Source organism: Nyctereutes procyonoides, unplaced genomic scaffold (assembly GCF_905146905.1).
Source record: "Nyctereutes procyonoides isolate TBG_1078 unplaced genomic scaffold, NYPRO_anot_genome, whole genome shotgun sequence".
Taxonomy (NCBI): domain Eukaryota; kingdom Metazoa; phylum Chordata; class Mammalia; order Carnivora; family Canidae; genus Nyctereutes; species Nyctereutes procyonoides.
Window position 1 is genome coordinate 15,314,808 of NW_026575122.1, and position 21,240 is coordinate 15,336,047.

At 34.7% G+C, this 21,240-nt stretch overlaps 1 protein-coding gene across 7 annotated transcripts in view; it reads left to right on the forward strand.

Moving 5' to 3' along the window:
* Nucleotides 1-21,240, forward strand: part of LRBA (LPS responsive beige-like anchor protein) — a 732,259-nt gene that overhangs the window by 111,236 nt on the left and 599,783 nt on the right. For all 7 annotated transcript variants that reach the window (XM_055336397.1, XM_055336401.1, XM_055336402.1 and 4 more), the window contains exons 10-15: nucleotides 3,513-3,710; nucleotides 3,908-4,041; nucleotides 5,917-6,025; nucleotides 6,548-6,700; nucleotides 15,677-15,845; nucleotides 20,539-20,618. In XM_055336397.1, coding sequence (XP_055192372.1) covers nucleotides 3,513-3,710; nucleotides 3,908-4,041; nucleotides 5,917-6,025; nucleotides 6,548-6,700; nucleotides 15,677-15,845; nucleotides 20,539-20,618 — 843 coding nt within the window. The remainder of the gene's footprint in view (nucleotides 1-3,512; nucleotides 3,711-3,907; nucleotides 4,042-5,916; nucleotides 6,026-6,547; nucleotides 6,701-15,676; nucleotides 15,846-20,538; nucleotides 20,619-21,240) is intronic.

The following is a 21,240-nucleotide window of genomic DNA, read 5'->3' on the forward strand; positions in this document are numbered from 1 at the left end:
TATGTTAGGCCACAAAATTAACACATTTAAGACTACTGAAATCATACCAAGTATCTTTTCTTACCACATTAGAATGAGATCAGCAGAAGAAATCTGGAAAATACACAAATTTGTGAAAATGAAACAACATACCCTTATACAACCAATGGGACAAAGAAATCAAGAACTTCCTTGAGCCAAGTGAAGACAAAAACAACATACCAAAGTTTATGGGATTTAGTGAAAGCAATAGTAAGAGGAATGATTATAGTGACAAACACCTACTTAAAAATAATGTAATTTTTGCCTTTTGAGTGACTAGAAAAAGAAGAGCAAACTAAGCCCAACGTTATCAGAAGAAAGGAAGTATTAAAGAAATTAAAGATTTAGAGCAGAAATAAATGAAATAGAGACTAGAACAACAACAACAATTAACAGAGCTAAGAATTTTTTTTAAAAGATCTACAAAACTGGGATCCCTGGGTGGCTCAGCGGTTTGGCGCCTGCCTTTGACCCAGGACATGATCCTGGAGTCCCGAGATCGAGTCCCACATCGGGCTCCAGGCATGGAGCCTGCTTCTCCCTCTGCCTGTGTCTCTGCCTGTGTCTCTGCCCCCCCCCCCTCTCTCTCTCTCTATATATATATATATATACACATACATATATATATCATAAATAAATGAATAAATCTTAAAATATCTACAAAACTGACAAATTTTTAGCTAGTTAATAAAAAGGGAAGACTCATAACTAAAAGAAAGAGGAGGTGTTACTACTAATGCCCTGAATATAAAAAGAATCATGAGACTACAATGAATGATTTTTTTTAAGATTTTATTTTTATTTATTCATGAGAGACAGAGAGGGAGGCAGAGACATAGGCAGAGGGAGAAGCAGGCTCCACGCGGGGAGTCTGATGTGGGACTCCATCCCAGGACCTGGGATCACGGCTTGAGCCAAAGGCCGACATTCAACCACTGAGCTACCCAGGTGCCCTGCTACTTAGGAAATTAAATCAGTAATCAAAAACTTCTGAATGAGTACTACATATGGATTTCCTGGAGATTTCAAATGTTAAAGAAGAATTAACACCAGTCAGTACTTTCAAAAAGTGAAGAGAGAGAATGCTTCCAAGCCCATTTTACGAGGCAAGCATTACCTTGATATCACAGTCAAAGGCGCTGCAGGTAAAGAAAATTACAGATCAGTATCCCTGATTAATATCAATGCAAAAATCCTCAACACAATACTAACAAATTAAATTCAAGAGCACCCCAAAAGGATCATACTCTATGACTAATGGGGATTTATTCCTGGAATGGAGGGATGGCTCAACATATAAAAGTCAGTCATTGTAATACACATGTTAACAAAGTAAAGGAGAGAAACTACATGATCATCTCGATGCAGAAAAACTATTGGACAAAATTCAACATTCTTTCGTAAACACTTAACACATTACCCGTAGAAAAAACTACTTAAAAATAATAAGGCTATATATGAAAAGCCCATAGTCGACATCGGATGCTGCAGTGAAAGACTGAAAGCTTTTCCTTTAAGATCAGGAACAAGGCAAGAATTCTTATTCTCAACATTTCTGCAGGTCTTAGTACCAGCTATTTTAGCCAGAGCAGTTAGTCAAGAAGAAAGAAACGGCATCCCAGTTGGAAGGCATGAAGTAAAATGTTCTCTTTGTAGGTAATGTGATTTTAAAATATAGAAAACCCTAAATATTTCACAGAAACTTGTTAGAATTGGTAATATCAGTGCGTTTGCAGGATGCATACAGCTCAACAGCAAAACTCCTCTACATCTGTATACACCAACAGTGAACAACTTGAAAAAGAAAATAAAGCAATCTCATTTACGATAGCATAAAAAGAAATGCTTAGGAACAAACTCACCTAAGGAAGGTGAAAAATACAAAACATTGCTGAAAGAAATTAAAGACACAAATGGAAAGATATCCTTTGTTCATGGATTGAAAGAATTGTTAAAAAAAGTCATACTACTCAACGTGACCAACAGATTCAATAAAATTCCTATCAAAATCTCCATGACATTTATTTTTACAGAAATGGAAAAAACCATCTCAGAGTTCGTAAGGAATCTCAAGGGTCTCCAGATGGCTAAACAACATTAAAAAAGAACATGATTAGAGCTCTCACATTTCTGGTTTTCAGTATATATTAAAAGGTATAATAAAGCATTATGGTACTTGTGTAAAGGTAAACATGTAACAGAACTAATTGAGACCAATGGAACACAATTGAGAGTCCAGAAATAAATATTTGCATGTGTGCTCGTCATATTCTTCAAAGATGCAAAGATCACACGATGGAGAGAGGATAGTCTCTATAACACATGGTTTTATGAAAAGTGGATATCCACATGGACAATAAAGAAATTGAATCCTTATCCTACAACATATATCAAAATTAACTCAGAATGGATTGAAGATCTAAGTCATAAAACTCCTACCTGAAAACAGAGGAAAAATTTCATGACATTGAGTTTGGCAGTGGTGTTTTAGATATGATACCAAAATAAAAAGTAGGCAACAAAGGCAAAAACAAATGTGTCTTCCAACTTAAAATCTTTTACACATCAAAGCTAGGGTATGGAGAAATCCGTACCTAAGGCACTGTTCAGTGGGAACATAAAATGGTACAGGCTCTATGGAAAGCAGTATTGGGGGGTTCTTCAAGAGATCAAAAATGGAATTACCATGTAATTGAGCATTGTCACTTCTATGTGTATATGCAAAATAATTAAAAACAGGATCTGAGATTTTCATACTTAAGTGTATTATAGCATTATTCATGATATCCAAGATAGCCTAAATGCCCATGGACAAATGAATAGATAAAGTGTGGTATATATGTTCAATGGAATACTATTCAGCATTAAAAAGAAGGAAATTCTGACATATACTGCAGCATGGTGAATCTTGAGGATGTTTGCTACATGAAATAAGCAAATAAAAAGTATGCTAGGATACCAGTTATATGAATTGTAAAAAAAAAAAAAATAGTCACAGTAATTGAATCAGAAGTAGAATGGTAGTTGCCAGGGGATGGGGAAAGGTAGAAATGAGCTGTTCGATAAATAATTGAATTTCAGTTTTGCATGATGTTCGAGTTCTAGAGATGTGTTGTACAAGAATATGCATATAGTTAATACTACTGTACTGTAAACTTGTTAATGTTTAAGATGGTAAATTTTATGTAACATGTTAAGCACAATTTAAAAAATCCAGGAAGACAAAAATACAATAAAAAATAAGATACCTGCTGAAGGACGCTAGGTGTTACATTTTTTAAATGTAAGGTTTTAATACCGAGTTGATTTTCCATTATATTTTTAAAGTGAATGCAGTCCACTTTAGAAGTTACTAAACTGGGCTTTTCTTATTTGATATTGTTAGGAAAATGATGAAGGATATGTTCTTTAAATTTTAAAATCTGTGGTGAAGTGAGGCTAGATTTCTTTTTGTGGTATACTATCTTAAATGTTTTACTTTTTATTTGTAGGGTACATTTAAATTCAAAGCAGAAAGTGATCTGTTTCTTGCTGAGCATCATAAACTTTTATTATATGATGGCAAACTCTCTAGCGCCATTGCATTCACATACAATCCACGTGCTACAGACGCCCAGCTCTGCCTTGAATCATCCCCTAAGGACAGTCCTTCAATTTTTGTTCATTCACCACATGCACTTATGCTCCAGGTACTGGCTATAATCTTTTTTTTTTTTAAGCTACAATATTTTAAGAATATTTTTCATTGCTGAATTTTTTGTCAATGAGGTATATTATGTAACTTCTATTAAATATATGTAATGTAACAATATATTGTTCTTATTATATTTAATTTTAACTATTTTGGAAAACATTAGAATCTTTACTGTGTCTTCTATTTTGTAAGGATGTGAAGGCAGTTTTAACACATTCCATTCAAAGTGCTATGCATTCAATTGGAGGAGTACAAGTGCTATTTCCACTCTTTGCACAGTTGGATTATAGGCAATATTTATCTGATGAGGTTGACTTGACTATATGGTGAGTACCTTTATTTTTTCAGTAATTTGATGTTAGAGTTACTTTCATTACTGTTGAGGTGCACAATATTTTAAATTTATTATAGAGTTAAAAGAGAGAATATAATTTAAAGAAATTTGTAAACTATAAGTGTTACTACAAGTTCCTATTCCTTCCAAATAATAGTAGTAGTAATCTAAATTCTTTATCAATAGGAAGTATGGCGGCTGTAATAATAATAATAAACTTGTTTTTGAATAAATTTGGAAATAATGATAATGAGTTAGCAAAAATGAATACATTTTTGTCTATCATTCTAATTTAAAAAGATAAGTTATTTTAGATTATTATGTGGCAATGATTTATGGGGATTTAGCTTTTCATTTTTAATTATTGCATATAACTAAAAACTAAAATTTTTGATGACATTTTTGATGACATCATATTAAAGGTGCTTTGGTATTTAAATTAGGTTGTACATTGGACACATTGGTCTCCTTTGTTATAGTCTAGAGTCTGAAAAGGTAGAAACATAAGAGGACACAGTATAAAACATTGGGAGGGGTGTCTAAATGAATTCATGGCTGTATATTCTAGTGAGACTAGTAATTATGTTTAATGTATTATTTGAATAAATGAGTCTTAGATTCTTCCTGCTTAGAATTCTCTCATTTCTGCTTTATGCATAAGTTAATATCCACTATCAATTTATGTATTTAGTGATAAAATAATTCTCTTGGAATTATTTTTTGGAAACAAAATGACTTTTTTAAACTGTACTTTTATTTTTAAGTAATCTCTATGCCCAGTGTGGAGCTCAGACTCATAACCCCAAGATCAAGATTACATGCTCCACTGGCTAAGCCAGCCAGGCACCCGAGGTTTTTTTTATTTATTTTTATTTATTTTTATTTATTTTTTAAGTAATGAGCTATTAAATCAAGTACTTACTGATGACATTTTTAAAAAATTAAAATTATCCTTGACATAGTCCTACTTCAAATTTTTTTGTATATGTCCTGTTTTGAAACCTTTGTAACAGAGCTCAGTTGTTTTTTTCTTGGTTATCTCTCTCTCTCTTTTTTTTTTTTAATATTTTAAAATCTGTATTAGAATTGCTGAAATTTTAAAAGCACTTTCGTGGAGGAGGAGGTTGGCTTCCAGTCAGGCTCTCCTCCCGCAGATAATCTCAGAGCCTTTGAGCAGGAGGTAACAGCTAACCTTACTTCATCCCATTTTGGATATCTAAAAGTTTGGATGGGAGCATGACTATAGCCCCTATTCAGTTTTAAAAGTCTTCTCAATTGACTATTGAATTACAATTTTTCTGTCAGAATAAGGTACAAAATTCTTAAATTAGTGTTTGAGGACTACAGTAAACTTCAGTTTTACTTTCTTATTTTCCCTTTCATGAACTCCATTCAAACCAGGCCAGTTGGGAGCCTTAACATATTCTCAGTGTTTCTACCTTATTTTGTTTGCTATATGTATCTTTCCCCTCTGTTTGGCCTCTAACTCTCTAAAATTGAATATACTTGCTAATCTAAATTACATCTATTATTTAAGTACTTAGTATGCTTATATTAGCTATTTTATTGTTTTTGGACATTGCTAATTTTTCTCTAGTTCATGCATATTTCCTCATGTTTCTTAGTAATTCACTTACTAGTAGATTGGTGATATAGTGTATGGAATAAATAATTAAGTTCTAATCCTACATTCAAATTCTAGTTCTGAAATAATGTTGGAGACCATTTTATTAGAACTTCAAATTCCTTGAAATAGAGAACTTTTTTTTTTTTTAAGATAAAAGAAAGTCTACATCTACCACCCCACTTTCCCTCCCCCAAAAAAGAGAGTATCTTTTTTGGACTTTTTCCTGTTTTCTTACTCTAGTTCAACTTTGCTGGCTTTTATCATGGAGTTGTTGAAGAACTCAATTGCTATGCAGGAGCAGATGCTTGCCTGCAAGGGCTTCTTGGTAATAGGATACAGTCTTGAAAAGGTAAAGTATGAAATGCTTTACATTTTTGTTCTTAATTTGAAGGCCATGGATTTGGTCTCTTAAATGGTTGAGAAGTTCTTTCTGCAAGTGTGTCTCCTTGGTTACATAAAATTACCAAAATTAAAATAACCTTTTGTTGTTTTACCTTACCTCCATTGCTTTTTTAAAGAAATGTAGCATTGAATCTCATGGTGTCTTTAACTTTGATCATAGTTTGTGGGACAACTTTTTTCTAGTATTCACAGCCTTTAATTACTTGTCTTGTATTGGTGCTGACCTTTTTTTTTTTTTTTTTTAATGAGGGGAGAGGAGGTGGAGGAGCAGTGAAGGGAGGGGGGAGAGGGATAGAAAAGAGAGAGAGAGAGAATGAGAGGGAGAATTTTAAGCAGGCTCTACACCCAGCAGAGTTGGACGTGTGGCTCGATCTGACAACCCTGAGATCATGCTAAAATAAAGAAGTAAATGCCATTCAGGGGGGGTCTGAGTAGTTACCTTTGATCTGTTTTTTTTTTTTTTTTGCAGTCTTCCAAATCCCATGTCAGCAGAGCAGTACTTGAACTTTGTCTTGCATTTTCAAAATATCTGAGTAATCTGCAGAATGGGATGCCCCTACTCAAACAATTGTGTGATCACATTCTTCTTAACCCAGCTATATGGATTCATACCCCAGCCAAGGTAATATATATATAGATATATAGATAGATAGATAGATTGATTTTGTTTTACTGTTTTCACCAAGTTTTTGTAGTTGAGGAAAGTGATAATTACGAGGACTTTCTTTTATCTTTTCACATGCTATCATGTAAGATTTAAATGGATTGTGTTATTTGATAAGTATACTACCTTTTTCTTTTTTAGGTATATTTGAAAGCCAGTGTATGTTTTCTTTCTTTTTTTTGTAAGCAGTATATTTCTTAAAATTGTAATTCCAGTATAGTTAAAATAGTGTTATATTAGTGTTGGGTGTACAATATAGTGACTTAATAGTTCTGTACAGTACCCAGTGCTCATCATGATAAGTGTACTCCTTAATCCCTACCACCTGTTTCACCCATCCCCTCACCCACCTCCCCTCTGGTAACCATCAGTTTGTTCTCTGTTGCTTGGTTTGTCTATTTCTCTTTCTCTCTCTTCCCCATTTGTTTGTTTGTTTTGTTAAATTTCACATGAGTGCAATCATATGGTATTTGTCTTTCTCTGACTGATTTATTTCATTTAATATTATACTCTCTAGCTCCATCCATGTTGTTGAAAATGGCAAGATTTCATTCTTTTTTATGACTGAATAATAATTCCATTATATAGATACACCACATCTTCTTTATTCATTTATTTATCAGTGGACACTTGTGTTGCTTCCATAATTTGACAATTATAAATAATGCTTCTGTAAACATAAGGGTATATATATATTTTTGAATTCGTGTTTTTGTATTTTTTGGATAAATACTCAGTAGTCTGGTTACTAGATTGTAGGGTTCTATTTTTAATTTTTTGAGGAATCTCCATAGTGTTTTCCACAATGGCTATATTAGTTTGTATTCCCACTAACAGTGCAAGAAGGTTCCTTTTTTCACCATATCTTTGCCAACACTTGCTGCTTGTGTTGATTTTAGCCATATTGACAGGTGTGAGGTTTTTGATTTTCATTTCCTTGATGACAAGTGACATTGAGCATTTTTCATGTGTCTGTTGGCCATCTGGATGTCTTCTTTGGAGAAATGTCTGTTTATGTCTTCTGCCCAATTTTGGATTTTTTTTGATGTTGTATAAGTTCTTTATATATTTTGGATACTAACCTTGTACTGAATAGGTCATTTGCAAATATTTTCTCCCATTCATCAGGTTGCCTTTTGTTTTGTTGATTGTTTCCTCTGCTGTACAGAAGCTTTTTATTTTGATGTAGTCCCAGTAGTTTAGTTTTGCTTTTATTTCCCTTAAACTCAGGAGATACATCTAGGAAAATGTTGTTATAGCTGATGTCAGAGAAATTATTGCCTGTGCTCTTGTCTAGGATTTTTATGATGTCGAGTGTCACATTTAGGTCTTCAATCCATTTTGAGTTTATTTTTGTGTATAATATAAGAAAGTGGTCCAGTTTCATCCTTTTTGCATGCTGCTGTTCAGTTTTCTCAACACCATTTGTTGAAGAGACTTTTTCCCATTGGATGTTCTTTCCAGGCTGTGTCCGTATTTTTATTTTTATTTTTTTTAATTTTTTTATTTTATTTTTAATTTTTAATTTTTATTTATTTATGATAGTCACACACACACACAGAGAGAGAGAGAGAGAGAGAGGCAGAGACATAGGCAGAGGGAGAAGCAGGCTCCATGCACCGGAGCCCGACGTGGGATTCGATCCCGGGTCTCCAGGATCGTGCCCTGGGCCAAAGGCAGGCGCTAAACCGCTGCGCCACCCAGGGATCCCTGTGTCCGTATTTTTATTTTTTTTTTTTTTTTTTTTTTTTTTTTTTTTTTTTTTTTTTTTTTTTTTTTTTTTTTTTTTTTATAAATTAATTTTTATTGGTGTTCAATTTACCAACATACAGAATAACACCCAGTGCTCATCCCGTCAAGTGTACCCCCCAGTGCCCGTCACCCATTCACCCCCACCCCCCACCCTCCTCCCCCTCCACCACCCCTAGTTCATTTCCCAGAGTTAGAAGTCTTTATGTTCTGTCTCCCTTTCTGATATTTCTCACACATTTCTTCTCCCTTCCCTTATATTCCCTTTCGCTATTATTCATATTCCCCAAATGAATGAGAACATACACCGTTTGTCCTTCTCCGGTTACTGTGGCCAAGTTCAAAAAGGGTGTTGCCTGAGTTCTCCTCTGGGATTTTGATGGAATCTTGTCTCACATTTAGATCTTTCATCTATTTTGAGTTTATCTTTGTGTATGGTGCAAGAGAGTGGTCCAGTTTCATTCTTCTGCATGTGGATGTCCAATTTTCCCAGCACCATTTATTGAAGAGACTGTCTTTCTTCCAGTGGATCGTCTTTCCTCCTTTATCGCATATTAGTTGAGCATAAAGTTCAGGGTCCACTTCTGGGTTCTCTGTTCTGTTCCATTGATCTATGTGTCTGTTTTTGTGCCAGTACCACACTGTCTTGATGAACACAGCTTTGTAGTACAACCTGAAATCTGGCATTGCGATGCCCCCAGATATGGTTTTCTTTTTTTAAAATTCCCCTGGCTGTTTGGGGTCTTTTCTGATTCCACACAAATCTTAAAATAATTTGTTCTAAGTCTCTGAAGAAAGTCCATGGTATTTTGATAGGGATTGCATTATACGTGTAAATTGCCCTGGGTAACATTGACATTTTCACAATATTAATTCTGCCAATCCATGAGCATGGAATATTTTTCCATCTCTTTGTGTCTTCCTCAATTTCTTTCAGAAGTGTTCTGTAGTTTTTAGGGTATATTTTGAGAACCATTTGAATGGTAAATGGTTCTCCAACCTTTTATTTTCAGGTTGTAGGTGTCCTTCTGTCTAAAATGAGTCTCTTGTAGACAGCAAATAGATGGGTCCTGTTTTTTTATCCAGTCTGAAACTCTGCGCCTTTTGATGGGGTCATTAAGCCCATTCACGTTCAGAGTTACTTGAACTTCTTCTTAAAGGGGAGTTTTAAGAGTCCCCCTTAAAATTTCTTGCAGAGCTGGTTTGGAGGTCACATATTCTTTCAGTTCCTGCCTGTCTTGGAAGCTCTTTATCTCTCCTTCCATTTTGAATGAGAGCCTTGCTGGATAAAGTATTCTTGGTTGCATGTTCTTCTCATTTAGGACCCTGAATATATCCTGCCAGCCCTTTCTGGCCTGCCACGTCTCTGTGGAGAGGTCTGCTGTTACCCTAATATTCCTCCCCATGAAAGTCAGGGACTTCTTGTCTCTTGCTGCTTTAAGGATCTTCTCTTTATCTTTGGAATTTGCAAGCTTCACTATTAGATGTCGAGGTGTTGAACGGTTTTTATTGATTTTAGGGGGGGATCTCTCTATTTCCTGGATCTGAATGCCTGTTTCCCTTCCCAGATTGGGAAAGTTTTCAGCTAGGATTTGTTCAAATACATATTCTGGCCCTCTGTCCCTTTCGGCGCCCTCGGGAACCCCAATTAAACGTAGGTTTTTCTTCCTCAGGCTGTCGTTTATTTGCCTTAATCTGTCTTCATGGTCCTTCAATTGTTTATCTCTTTTTTCCTCAGTTTCCCTCTTTGCCATTAACTTGTCTTCTATGTCACTCACTCGTTCTTCCACCTCGTTAACCCTCGTCGTTAGGACTTCTAGTTTGGATTGCATCTCATTCAATTGATTTTTAATTTCTGCCTGATTGGATCTAAATTCTGCAGTCATGAAGTCTCGTGAGGCCTTAATGCTTTTTTCTAGAGCCACCAGTAGCTGTAGAATAGTGCTTCTGAATTGGCTTTCTGACATTGAAGTGTAATCCAGATTTTGTAACTCTGTGGGAGAGAGGGCTGTTTCTGATTCTTTCTTTTGAGTTGAGGTTTTCCTTCTAGTCATTTTGCTCAGTGCAGAGTGGCCAGAAACAAGTTGTATTGGAACACGGGGGAGTATCACTGGCCCCTCTAGCTGGTCTTCTGGGGGAGGGGCCTGTTGCGTTGATTTTCAGGTGTTAGCACTTGGGGGAGCTGCTCTGCCCCTGCCTGCTGCAGGGCTCTGCGGGGGTTGTTTACCCCGCCAGGCCCCAGGAGGAACAGCAGCAGTTGCTATGGCAACTCTGGAAGCCTGGATTCAGCCTCCGCAGGAACTACGGGGCTCGGGGCTCTCGGCTCTCCGTCCGCAGGGCCTGGAGGCTCCGGGGCGGGGCCGCTGATCTGCTCAGCTCGGGGCAGGAGCGTCCTCGCTGTCTCGGGCCCTCCCGGCCTCTGCCTGTCCCGGGGGAGGCCGGATCCTGGGCTGTGTCCCGGCGCCCTGTGCTCCGGGGCCTGCGCTGGTGGATTCGCGCTCCCGCCCTGCAGCTCCCTCCCTGGAGCCGCTCCCGAGCCCCTCCGAGCTGCTCCGGTCGGTCCCTCCGTGCGCGCGCGCTGCAGCCCTTAGGGAGCTCGGAGCACTCTCCTGCGCTCGCAGGTGTCTGTTAGTGTCCCCGGGAGCCTGAGGGCATCCCCGCTCTCCTGGGTCCTGCTCCAACTCCCTGCGAGCCCCTTTCCGCCGCCCGGGAAGGTTGGTGCAGCTCCTGCTCCTCCGGGACGGGACGGGGCTCTCCTGTCCTGGGGACACTCGCCCCGGCCTCAGCCCGGCTCCTCGCGGGGCCCCTCCCCCTCGGAGGCCTTTTGTTCCTTTATTTCTTTTTCCCCGTCTTCCTACCTTGATAGAAGCGTGAACTCTTCTCACTGTAGCATTCCAGCTGGTCTCTCTTTACATCTCAGGCCGAATTCGTAAATTTTCAGGATGGTTTGAAGGTTATCTAGGTAATTTGGTGGGGACAGGTGATTTGGGGACCCTGCTCTTCCGCCATCTTGCCCCTCCCCCCCCTGTGTCCGTATTTTTAAAAAATAAAACTATAGCCTTTATTTTCTGTTAAATCAAAATTTTATTTGAGAGAGACTTTGATTTATAAATTTATAAATCAGAGTTGGACAGTTCCACTGTAAATATGTTTCCTATCAACTGTAGTGCTACAGTTGCATACAGTATCTACTGCCAGTATGCATACATATATATGTATACATAAACATGAGTTTAATTCTGCAGGAATAGTTGAAATATCATCCATTTTTAAGGTTTCCATGATATACTGGTCTCATTTAAGTCATTTTAATTCAGATGACTTTAAATTATGAAATACAATATTTGTACACAACTTTAGTACTGTAACGATGAACCTGTTACTTCTAAGTGAATGTAAGTGAATTTGTGATAAAGTATATAAATAAAACCTTTGCTAAGTCCTAATGTATTAAATTGTCATAAGAATGTCAATAGTGGTAGTGTTAAGCAGAACTTGAAACAGAAATTTTTATTAAATTGCATAATTGTATCTGCCTTATCTGCAATTTTTGTTAGAAGTTGCGTTATTTCATACATATCAATTTCCTTTCTCCTCCCTTTTGATCCACTTGGAGTGCTTATCGTTGTTTAGATTGGAATAACACATACTTTAGTTGTCAAAAAGAAAAAGCAAACTTTCTGTGCTTTTCTAGAGTCATAGTATCTTATTTTCAGTTGGTCTTTTCAGATGTTAAAGGGAAAAACAGCTGCTGACTCTGATTGCCATTTGGAAGTAATCAAAGGAGGCAGCTGGAGGTTGTACCTTTTTATCTCTGAGTTCAAATTTGACCTCTTTTTCTTCTGTGACCCTCAGACATTTCTTTTCAAGGATTGTTTCAAGTTACTTTTTAAACCTTTTACTAGACGGGTTTTTTGTCTTACTAAACAGCATATTTGTAAGGCTTTGGATCTCTTTTGATGTGGTTGAAAAGCCTCTTAATAGATACTTAGTTGTAGAGTGTTATTTTTAAAAGTTCATTATATCCTAAAAAAAATAAAAAATAAAAAAATAAGAATTCATTATATCCTTTTCTCAGGTTCCCCAGTATTACTACAGTCTATTTCTTACCTTTCCCTTGTTAATAATTTTCATTAATTTCCTTTTTAGAATTTATAATAGATTTCTTAATATTAAACTTTCCTTCTCTTTTTTAGCTGTCTGCTTTGTATATCCTTAAGGTGTTTTATCTACTTCAGTATACAGATAGTTCTAAGAAGGTTTATTTTGTTTTTTGAAGATTGTTTGATCTGAAATGTCACACAATTACAGGGAGGGAGGAAATTTTTAAGAAAAAGAAAAAAAATGATGTAATACTTACAATACTTACAAAATGAAGTTTAGGGTTTTGCAGAGAACCTATATGGATGAGTGAGTATAAAGTTTAAGCTTCATCAGCTTCATGGTAATTTCACCTGTGGTTATCAAAGTTGAAGGTATGTATATATGAATCAAGGGTGTTTGCTTTTGGAAAACGGTATTTACGGTATAATATCCATTCATCTTCTCAGAGACTGTCTTTTTTTTAATGACCTAACAGGAGAGGCAAAATTTCTTGTATAAAATAGTCATTCATTTTTTGAGTAACTGCTTTATGTTGGATGCTGTGGTGAACAAAATCTAATTCTTGTCCTTATGGAATATCTGATAGGAAGGACAGATGTTAACATATAATTTATATGGTTATTAAATTATATAATGAGTAAATGAGGAAATGTTTATTCATTGTTAGTATATGAATAATCTTAAGGTCTGCATTCTTACTCATCTCAATATGTTGATATTAAAGGCTTCCCATTTTTCTGTTACTACGGTATCATACTCAGTAGACTGACGTTCTTCAGTTTTCATTTTTTATCACTATCACTTTTTGGCCAGAATTTTTATGTTTTTAATATATCACTCTCATCATATTTTTTCTTAGTCTCAAACTGTATAAAAATATTCCATTGTTTTCAGAATAAAGTAGTCTCTTTTCTGGCATTAAGTCATGTCAATTCTCTCTCCTAAGCTTTCTAGCTTAAAAACTTATCTTCAGTAGATAGGCAGGTTCTAAAACTTATCCCAGAGCAGAGGTTCTCTGCCTTGGCTGTTGATAGAACTTCTTGGAAGAGGATTTTTTTTGTTGTTGTTGTTAAAATAAAAAACAGATTTCCACTCCTTCCACTCCACATTGTGTTTTATTTGGCTGAGGTAGGACCCAGGCATCAGCATTTTTAAAACATGTTTTTTGGGTATTCTCATGCACAGGCAGGATTGAGGACCATGTTCAGATCTTGGGAAACCTATTTTTGTGTGATCTACCATTTTCCCTGTTTGAAATTTCATCTTTTGTTCTATCTATTTTACTACTAATCTTCAAAGCCCACCTTAATACCTATTTTATTATTCAGGCTTTTTTGAGTATTTTAGCTTATTCTATAATAATTTCTCTGACCTTCAAATCGATAGTTTCTAATAACTCTTTGCTACTCATCTTGCAATTAATTACATATTTCGCAATTAACTATATGCAGTTAATTACATACTTAATGTTTCTTTTATTTTTTTAAAGATTTTATTTTAAAGTTCTCTATAGCCAGTGTTGGGCTCTAACTTTTACAACCCTGACATCAAGAGTTGTATGCTCTACCAGTTGAAGCAGCCAGATGCCCCTTTATAAAAGTGTTAATTCTAGACACTTAAAAAAAAAAAGATTCTATTTATTAGAGCACAAGCAGTGGGAGAGGGGCAAGGTCTTCCTAGGAGATAAGCCTCAAACCCAGGACCCTGGGATCATGACCTGAGCTGAAGGTAGACTTTTAACCCACTGAGTCACCCAGGTCCCCCAATTCTAGACACTTTTTAAAGAATTTCCTTAAGTGACCTTCATGTTTCAATAGGCATCTTTATTACATTGGGTTTTTTTTTTTTACTTAAATTTGTGTGTGTTTTTCATTTTTTCACTTGGATTTCAGCTACCAAGGGACAATGTATATGTCATTATTTTCCATAATATATCACTATGAATAGGTGGATGTAAAGATTTTCTAAATGACTAAAATAGTATGGCTAAGAATTTTGAACCCTGTCAAAAAGTGTTTTATAGCCTCAATAACAAGTAACTAGTCCTATCCATTTGAATAACATCAGCTACATCAACATAATATTATTTTTCAGTGAGACAGTGGGATATTCCACTGTTTTCTAAACAATCATCATCATAAAATTGAACATCAATTTTAAGTGGTTCAGAATCTGCCATTCTTTACCATATATGGTTACTAATTGATTTCCTAATTCATTTAATATTGATTACTTATAGGACATCTGGAAGATAGGTACTAATTTTTGCTCTCTAAAGAAGTACCAGGTAACACTGACATATTTTGCAAAGTAGAAAATGAAAATGCTGACAGTGTCTAGGGAGATAATATGAATGTTCCATTTAAAATGATTGAGAATGGTTTGGTCTTTGGTTAAGGGGAGAGTATAAATGTCCTACTTAAAATTTTTCTACTTACAAAGTGTATCTACTAGCAGTGAATTGAAAAATTTTTGACTTTGACACAATAGTAGAACAAAAGCAGTTCTTATTTTGTGCTGTTGAAAGTATGGGATTGGAACTGTTGGTGAGTTTTAGAGCCATAATTTCACTGAAATTTTGTATTAATATGAACTGTGTAGTAGTATAGTGTACTTATATTATTTCTTTATATATTAAGAGCTTATATTTTGCAGTTACTAAGTTCTTAAATTTCCAGCTTCTTAAAACAACTATGCATAAATGATAGCAACTATACTATAAATGGTAAGCTTACTATAAAGAAGTTATGTAAGCTCATGAATAATTGTTGTTTAATAGGAGTTAAACAGTTATTCTATGAAATAGTGCTATAAAAATTTGGTATATTAGAGGATGTTTCCTTTATAATGTTACTGTAAAAGAAGCATTTACCAGGTAAATACTTTTGTGTGTGTTATGTGCAAGTGTCTATGTGCATGTAAGTGGATATGTGTTATCCTTTAGCATGGATGTTACCATCAAGCTGAGCATCTTTTTAGAACAAGTATGCTCCAAGTAAAGCAGCCTGAGAGTATTATTGGAACCAGGGGTAAAATGCTGGGCTGATTCTTTGATATAAGTTCTTCATTTTGATTCTCTAGGTTCAGTTGACACTCTATACTTACCTATCCACGGAATTCATTGGTACAGTCAACATATATAATGCCATTCGGAGAGTTGGAACAGTGCTTCTCATCATGCATACACTGAAGTACTACTACTGGGCAGTGAATCCTCAGGATCGAAGTGGTATCACCCCAAAGGGATTAGGTATATCATCTCTGTTTATATATTTTGTCTTAGATTTTCTTGTTTCTTTCTTTTAACCAATAATATATTATTCTTGAAGTTTTTCTGAATATCATCCTGGCAAAATTTTATTTTAATGTTATTGATAGTTTTAATAGTTTGTCCTGAATTTTGGTTGCCAGATTTCTTTTTTTTTTTTTTTAAGATTTTATTTATTTATTCATGAGAGACACACAGAGAGAGAGAGGCAGAGACACAGGCAGAAGGACAAGCAGGCTCCATGGATGGAGCCCGATGTGGGACTCGATCCTGGGACTCCAGGATCATGCCCTGGGCCGAAGGCAGGCACTAAACCACTGAGCCACCCAGGGATCCCCTGGTTGCCAGAATTTAATAACTTACTAGTTCTATGGAAGAATGCTCCTTCTGCTGGTATAAGTTGTTTGCAGAGCAAATATAAGTAGGATGGTATTATTAAAGCACTGAAAATGAGAATTTCTATATTGGCATATGGTATTGATGGTGAAGCTAATTATCATAATAAGACTCATTGAAAATCATTTTTTGGGGGAAATGGAGATTCCCCAAAACTAGGGGTAAATCTACTTCTAATAAATAATATAATAAAGTTACAAAAGTTCAGTAATTTTTTTGTGTAATCATGAGATTACTGGAGAGATAGTATTCATCATGTAAGAAATTTATGGAAGGTATCAAAATAAAAATTTTGACAAATGGTGAGTCTTTTGGTTTTAAGTGCAACGTGCTTCAAATTAGCTATTGTAAAAGGGAGTTTTAATCAGCTCAAATAAACTGACATTATCGGTTGAACTCAGTGCAAGGGTTCAGAATATGCCCCTTGAACTCAATTTGTATCTCTCCATTTCCCAGTTCTTCTGTGTTGGCTCTTCTGTGTTGGCTCTTTTCATGTATTCTTTCCCTTATAGAACCAAGCAGCCACTCTACCTTCACATCCTTAAGTCTAGCAAGAGAGTGTCTGCCAGTATTGAGCATTTCCAGCAAAGGTCTCTTTCTTGCTTATTGATTTTGATTGCATCATATACCCCTGTTAGGCAGGCAGATATTTTTCTGATTGCCTGTAAATGGGCATGGAAGCCCTTCCACCTCTGAAATATATGATCTGAAAGTGGGAATTGGTTCAGTACCTTGATAAAAATTGAGAGCTGCTGTTTGAAATCAGGAAATTGATGCTGGAGAGTCATTTTACTTAAATACTTTGGCTGTTCAGTGATTTATAAACACATTTCTTATTAATACAGTGCTTTCTTTATCCCTTTTAAAATCTGCTTTTTCTTAGAGAATATACTATGTATAATTTAGAAAAATGTGAGTGCACATAGAAGTTATATAATCTGTTTAAGATGGTAAGGTTGTGGCAGATATAGAGCCTAGGTCATAATTTCCTAATGACTATTTGATGGTACTATAGGTGTATCATGTGCTGTCCTGGGTATTAGTTTTGTATCCTGGCATTGATTTTATAACTGATTAGTGACCTTGGGAAAGTCTCATACTTCAAGTGAGAGAGCTGGACAAATTTGTGATTCTGTTGTAACTCTGTAATTTATTCTTTGTTTAAAAATTGTCATGAACAAATCTTAAGCAATTTTTTCTTATTTTAGTTGATTTATTTGAGGTCATGGTGGTCCTGTGCTTTGGTGGTCTAAGAACTAGCTGTAAATAGTAATTAGTAGAGGGAAAATTGCAGAAAATATGAAGCAAACAGATACTTTAGGATCTTATAACAATGGGTATTTGGTTTCAAAAGCTTTCTTCTTAGAGATTGTTTGAGACATGAAAATTGACTTTAATGTGAGCCATGTGTGACCAAGGACTTTTCCAAGAAGGGGAGGAGATGTCAGAGGTAGTCAACATAAATGTATCCCTTTTAAATGAACCAAACTGTGTTGAGATGTACTTTTTAAAATTTTTGTATTAGCTTATACAAGAGTAACAGAAGTTTTTTTTTTCCCACTAAATTCACATATATTTGGATTTTCTTTTTTCTATGTAAACTTGTTATTGTACTAACATTCTCAGAGTCTTAAAATATAAGTGCTTATTATTATTGAGTACAGATTTTATTACCTCATTTTCATGTTTTGGAATTCATTTTACCTTAATCAAAAATAAACTCCTTCATTGTAGTTTCAAAATAATCCATTTTGTACATATGGAGCACTTAGATACTATTGTATGTGAGTTTGAATGTCTTCCTACAGGCATAAAATTCTTTAAATTGAAGAATAATTGCCAAACAGTATTGTATTAGTATCAACATAACGATTTGATATTTATATATATTATGAAATGGTCACCTCAATAAGTCTAGTTACCATCTGTCAACATATAAAGTTGTTACAATATTATTGACTATATTCCTTTACACTGTACATTAAACCCCTGTGACTTACTATATTATAATGGGAAAATTTTTACCTCTTAACCTCTTCACCTATTTTGTTTATCCTCCCATCTTCTTCCCATCTTCCTCCCCTCTGGCAACTGTTAGTTTGTTTTCTGTATCTATGAATCTGTTTCTGTTTTGTTTTGTTTGTTTTGTTTTTCAGATTCCACATACAAGTGAAGTCATAAACTATTTTTCTTTGTCTGCTTACTTCACGTAGCATAATATGCTTTAGGCCCATCCATGTTGTCACAACACAATGACAAGTTTTCATTCTTTTCTGAGGCTGAATAATATTCCAGTTTGTGTGTGTGTATGTATATACACACATGCCACATCTTCATGTATCAGTTGATGGACATTTAGGTTACTTCTCTATCTTTGCTATGGTAAATAATGATGTGCTTAACATATATGCATATATGTTTTTGAATTAAATGTTTTTGTTTTCTTTGGATAAATACCTATAACTGTAATTGCTGGATTGTATGGTAATTCTATTTTTAATTTTTTGAGGAATTTCCATACCGTTTTCTCTAGTGGTTATACCAGTTTACATTCCCACCAATAGTGCACAAAGGTTTCTATATTCACTCTAATACTAAATACTCCTTGTCTTTTTGATTTTAGCCATTCTGGCAGGTGTGAGGTGAAATCTCATTATGGTTTTGATTTGCGTTTCACAGATGTTAGTGATGTTGGGCATCTTTTCATGTGCCTGTTAGCCATCTGGATGTCTTAGAGATTTTTCTTATTTCTTGAGGTGGGCCTGTTTTGATGTAAACTTCCCTATTGGATCTGCATTTGCTGCATTTCATAGATTTTGGAACATTGTTTCATTTTCATTTGTCTCAAGGTATTTTTTTTAATATCCTCTTTTATATCTTTATTGTCCTATTGGTTTTTTAGTGACGTGTGTTTTTTTCCAGTTTTATTCTGTAATTGATTTCTAGTTTTATATCATTATGGTTGGAAAGACACTTCATATGGTTTCAGTCTTAAATTTATTGAGACTTGTTTTGTGGCCTGTTATGCTAATATTCTAGAGAATGTTTCATGTGCTTGAGAAGAATGTATCTTCTGGATGAACTATTCTGTATTTATCTGTTTAGTATAGTTGGTCTAATCTGTTATTTAAGGCCACTGTTTCCTTATTTATTTTGTCTAGATGATCTATCTATTGATATAAGGGATATGTTAAAATCCCCTACTTTTATTGTATTACTGTCAGGTTCTCATTTTTGTTTGGTAATATTTGCTTTTTATATTTAAGGGCTCCAATGTTAGGCACATAAACACTTACAAGTGTTACACCTTCTTGTTGGGTTAATCCCTTTTATTATGTAGTGTGTTTTGTCTCTTACAGCTTTTTAAAGAGTCTACTTTATCTGATTTAAGTTATTTCCAGGCCAGCTTTCTTTTCATTTCTATTTTCATGATATATCTTTTTCTATTACTTTACTTTTAGTCTATGTGTGTCTTTAAAGAGGGATTCTCTTGTTGGTAGTAGAGGGCCTGTTTTTTTCTTTTTTTGTCATTTACATTCAAAGTTGTTACAGTTGTTACATATTTATTGCTATTTTGTTAGTTGTTTTCTGGTTGTTTTTGTAGTTCTTCTGTTCCTTTCTTGCTCTCCTTGTGATTTGATGATTTTATTAGTGTTCAGTTGGGATTCCTTTCTTTCTATTTTTAGTGCAACTATTAGAGGTTTTTGTGTGTAGTTACCATGAGCTTCATATCTAACAACATATGTATAAAGTCCATTATGAGTTGGTGATTCTTGAGTTCAAATGCATTCTTAAAGGACTACATTTTTACTCTCCTCATCTCCCAATGTTTTATATTTTGATATCATATTTTAAACTTTTTATTTAGTATATTCCTTAACTAATTATTATAGATATAATTGATTTGATTAACTTTTTTTTTTTGTCTTTCAGTCTTTATACTCTCTTTACAAGGGAATGAGCCACTACCTTTACTATATGTTTGCCTTTGGCAATATGATTTTTTTCTTTCCTATATTTTCTTCTTTCTAGTTATGGTCTTTTTTTCTGCCTAAAGAATTCCCCTTAATATTTCTTGTAAGGTATGTTTAGTGGCGATGAACTTTAGTTTTTGCTTGTCGGGGAAACCGTCTTTCTTTCAATTCTAAATGATAATGTTGACTTTTTGGGTGACTCACTTTTATGTTTCTCATAAATGCATGGAAAAAACTAAAAGCTTTATACCTTGCTTTGAGGTTTTTGAAACACTAAGTGTGTGTGTATATTATTTTTTTCAAAGATGGACCACGACCTAATCAAAAAGAAATACTTTCTCTACGAGCATTCTTGTTGATGTTCATTAAGCAGTTAGTGATGAAGGTGAGTTTATACTACTTTTTCTTTAGCATGTTCTGTATTTTAATTTATAACTTATAATTTTAAGTTAAAATTTCACATAATATACAATTTTGGGTTTATTTTTTTTTGGACTGGATTATTAGTGTTACACATTGGAAAATACTCTGAAAGAAACTTGTTTCTATGTATTTTGTTCTCTCCTGCACACATATGGAAATACATCATTGAAGAATTGGAGATTGATAATTGTAATATATATGTTATATGAATTTATCTAGGGGCTCAAGGGGATTCATTCATTCAGTAAATATGTTTTGAGTTTCTGTTAAGTAGTACTAAGTATTATTCTTGGCAGTAGTGATACATTAGTCAACAAAACTCTTCAAGAGGGTTTCATTTGTATTGGACCTCTTGTACCTGACATTTAGATTTTGAGAAGAAATTTCCATGTCTAAAGGTACCAGAAAGATGTATCAGTCTTTAGAAATTACATTTGTCCTTTATTATTCTGTTGTTAGGTAAAGTAAAATTTATTATTTTTAAGGAAGGTCTTTTGGTTTTATAAGATAGCAATATATAAATGTATTTTTTGGTCAATATTTTATTTACTAGTTTCCTATGTCGTTTTCTTATTTTATGGAAT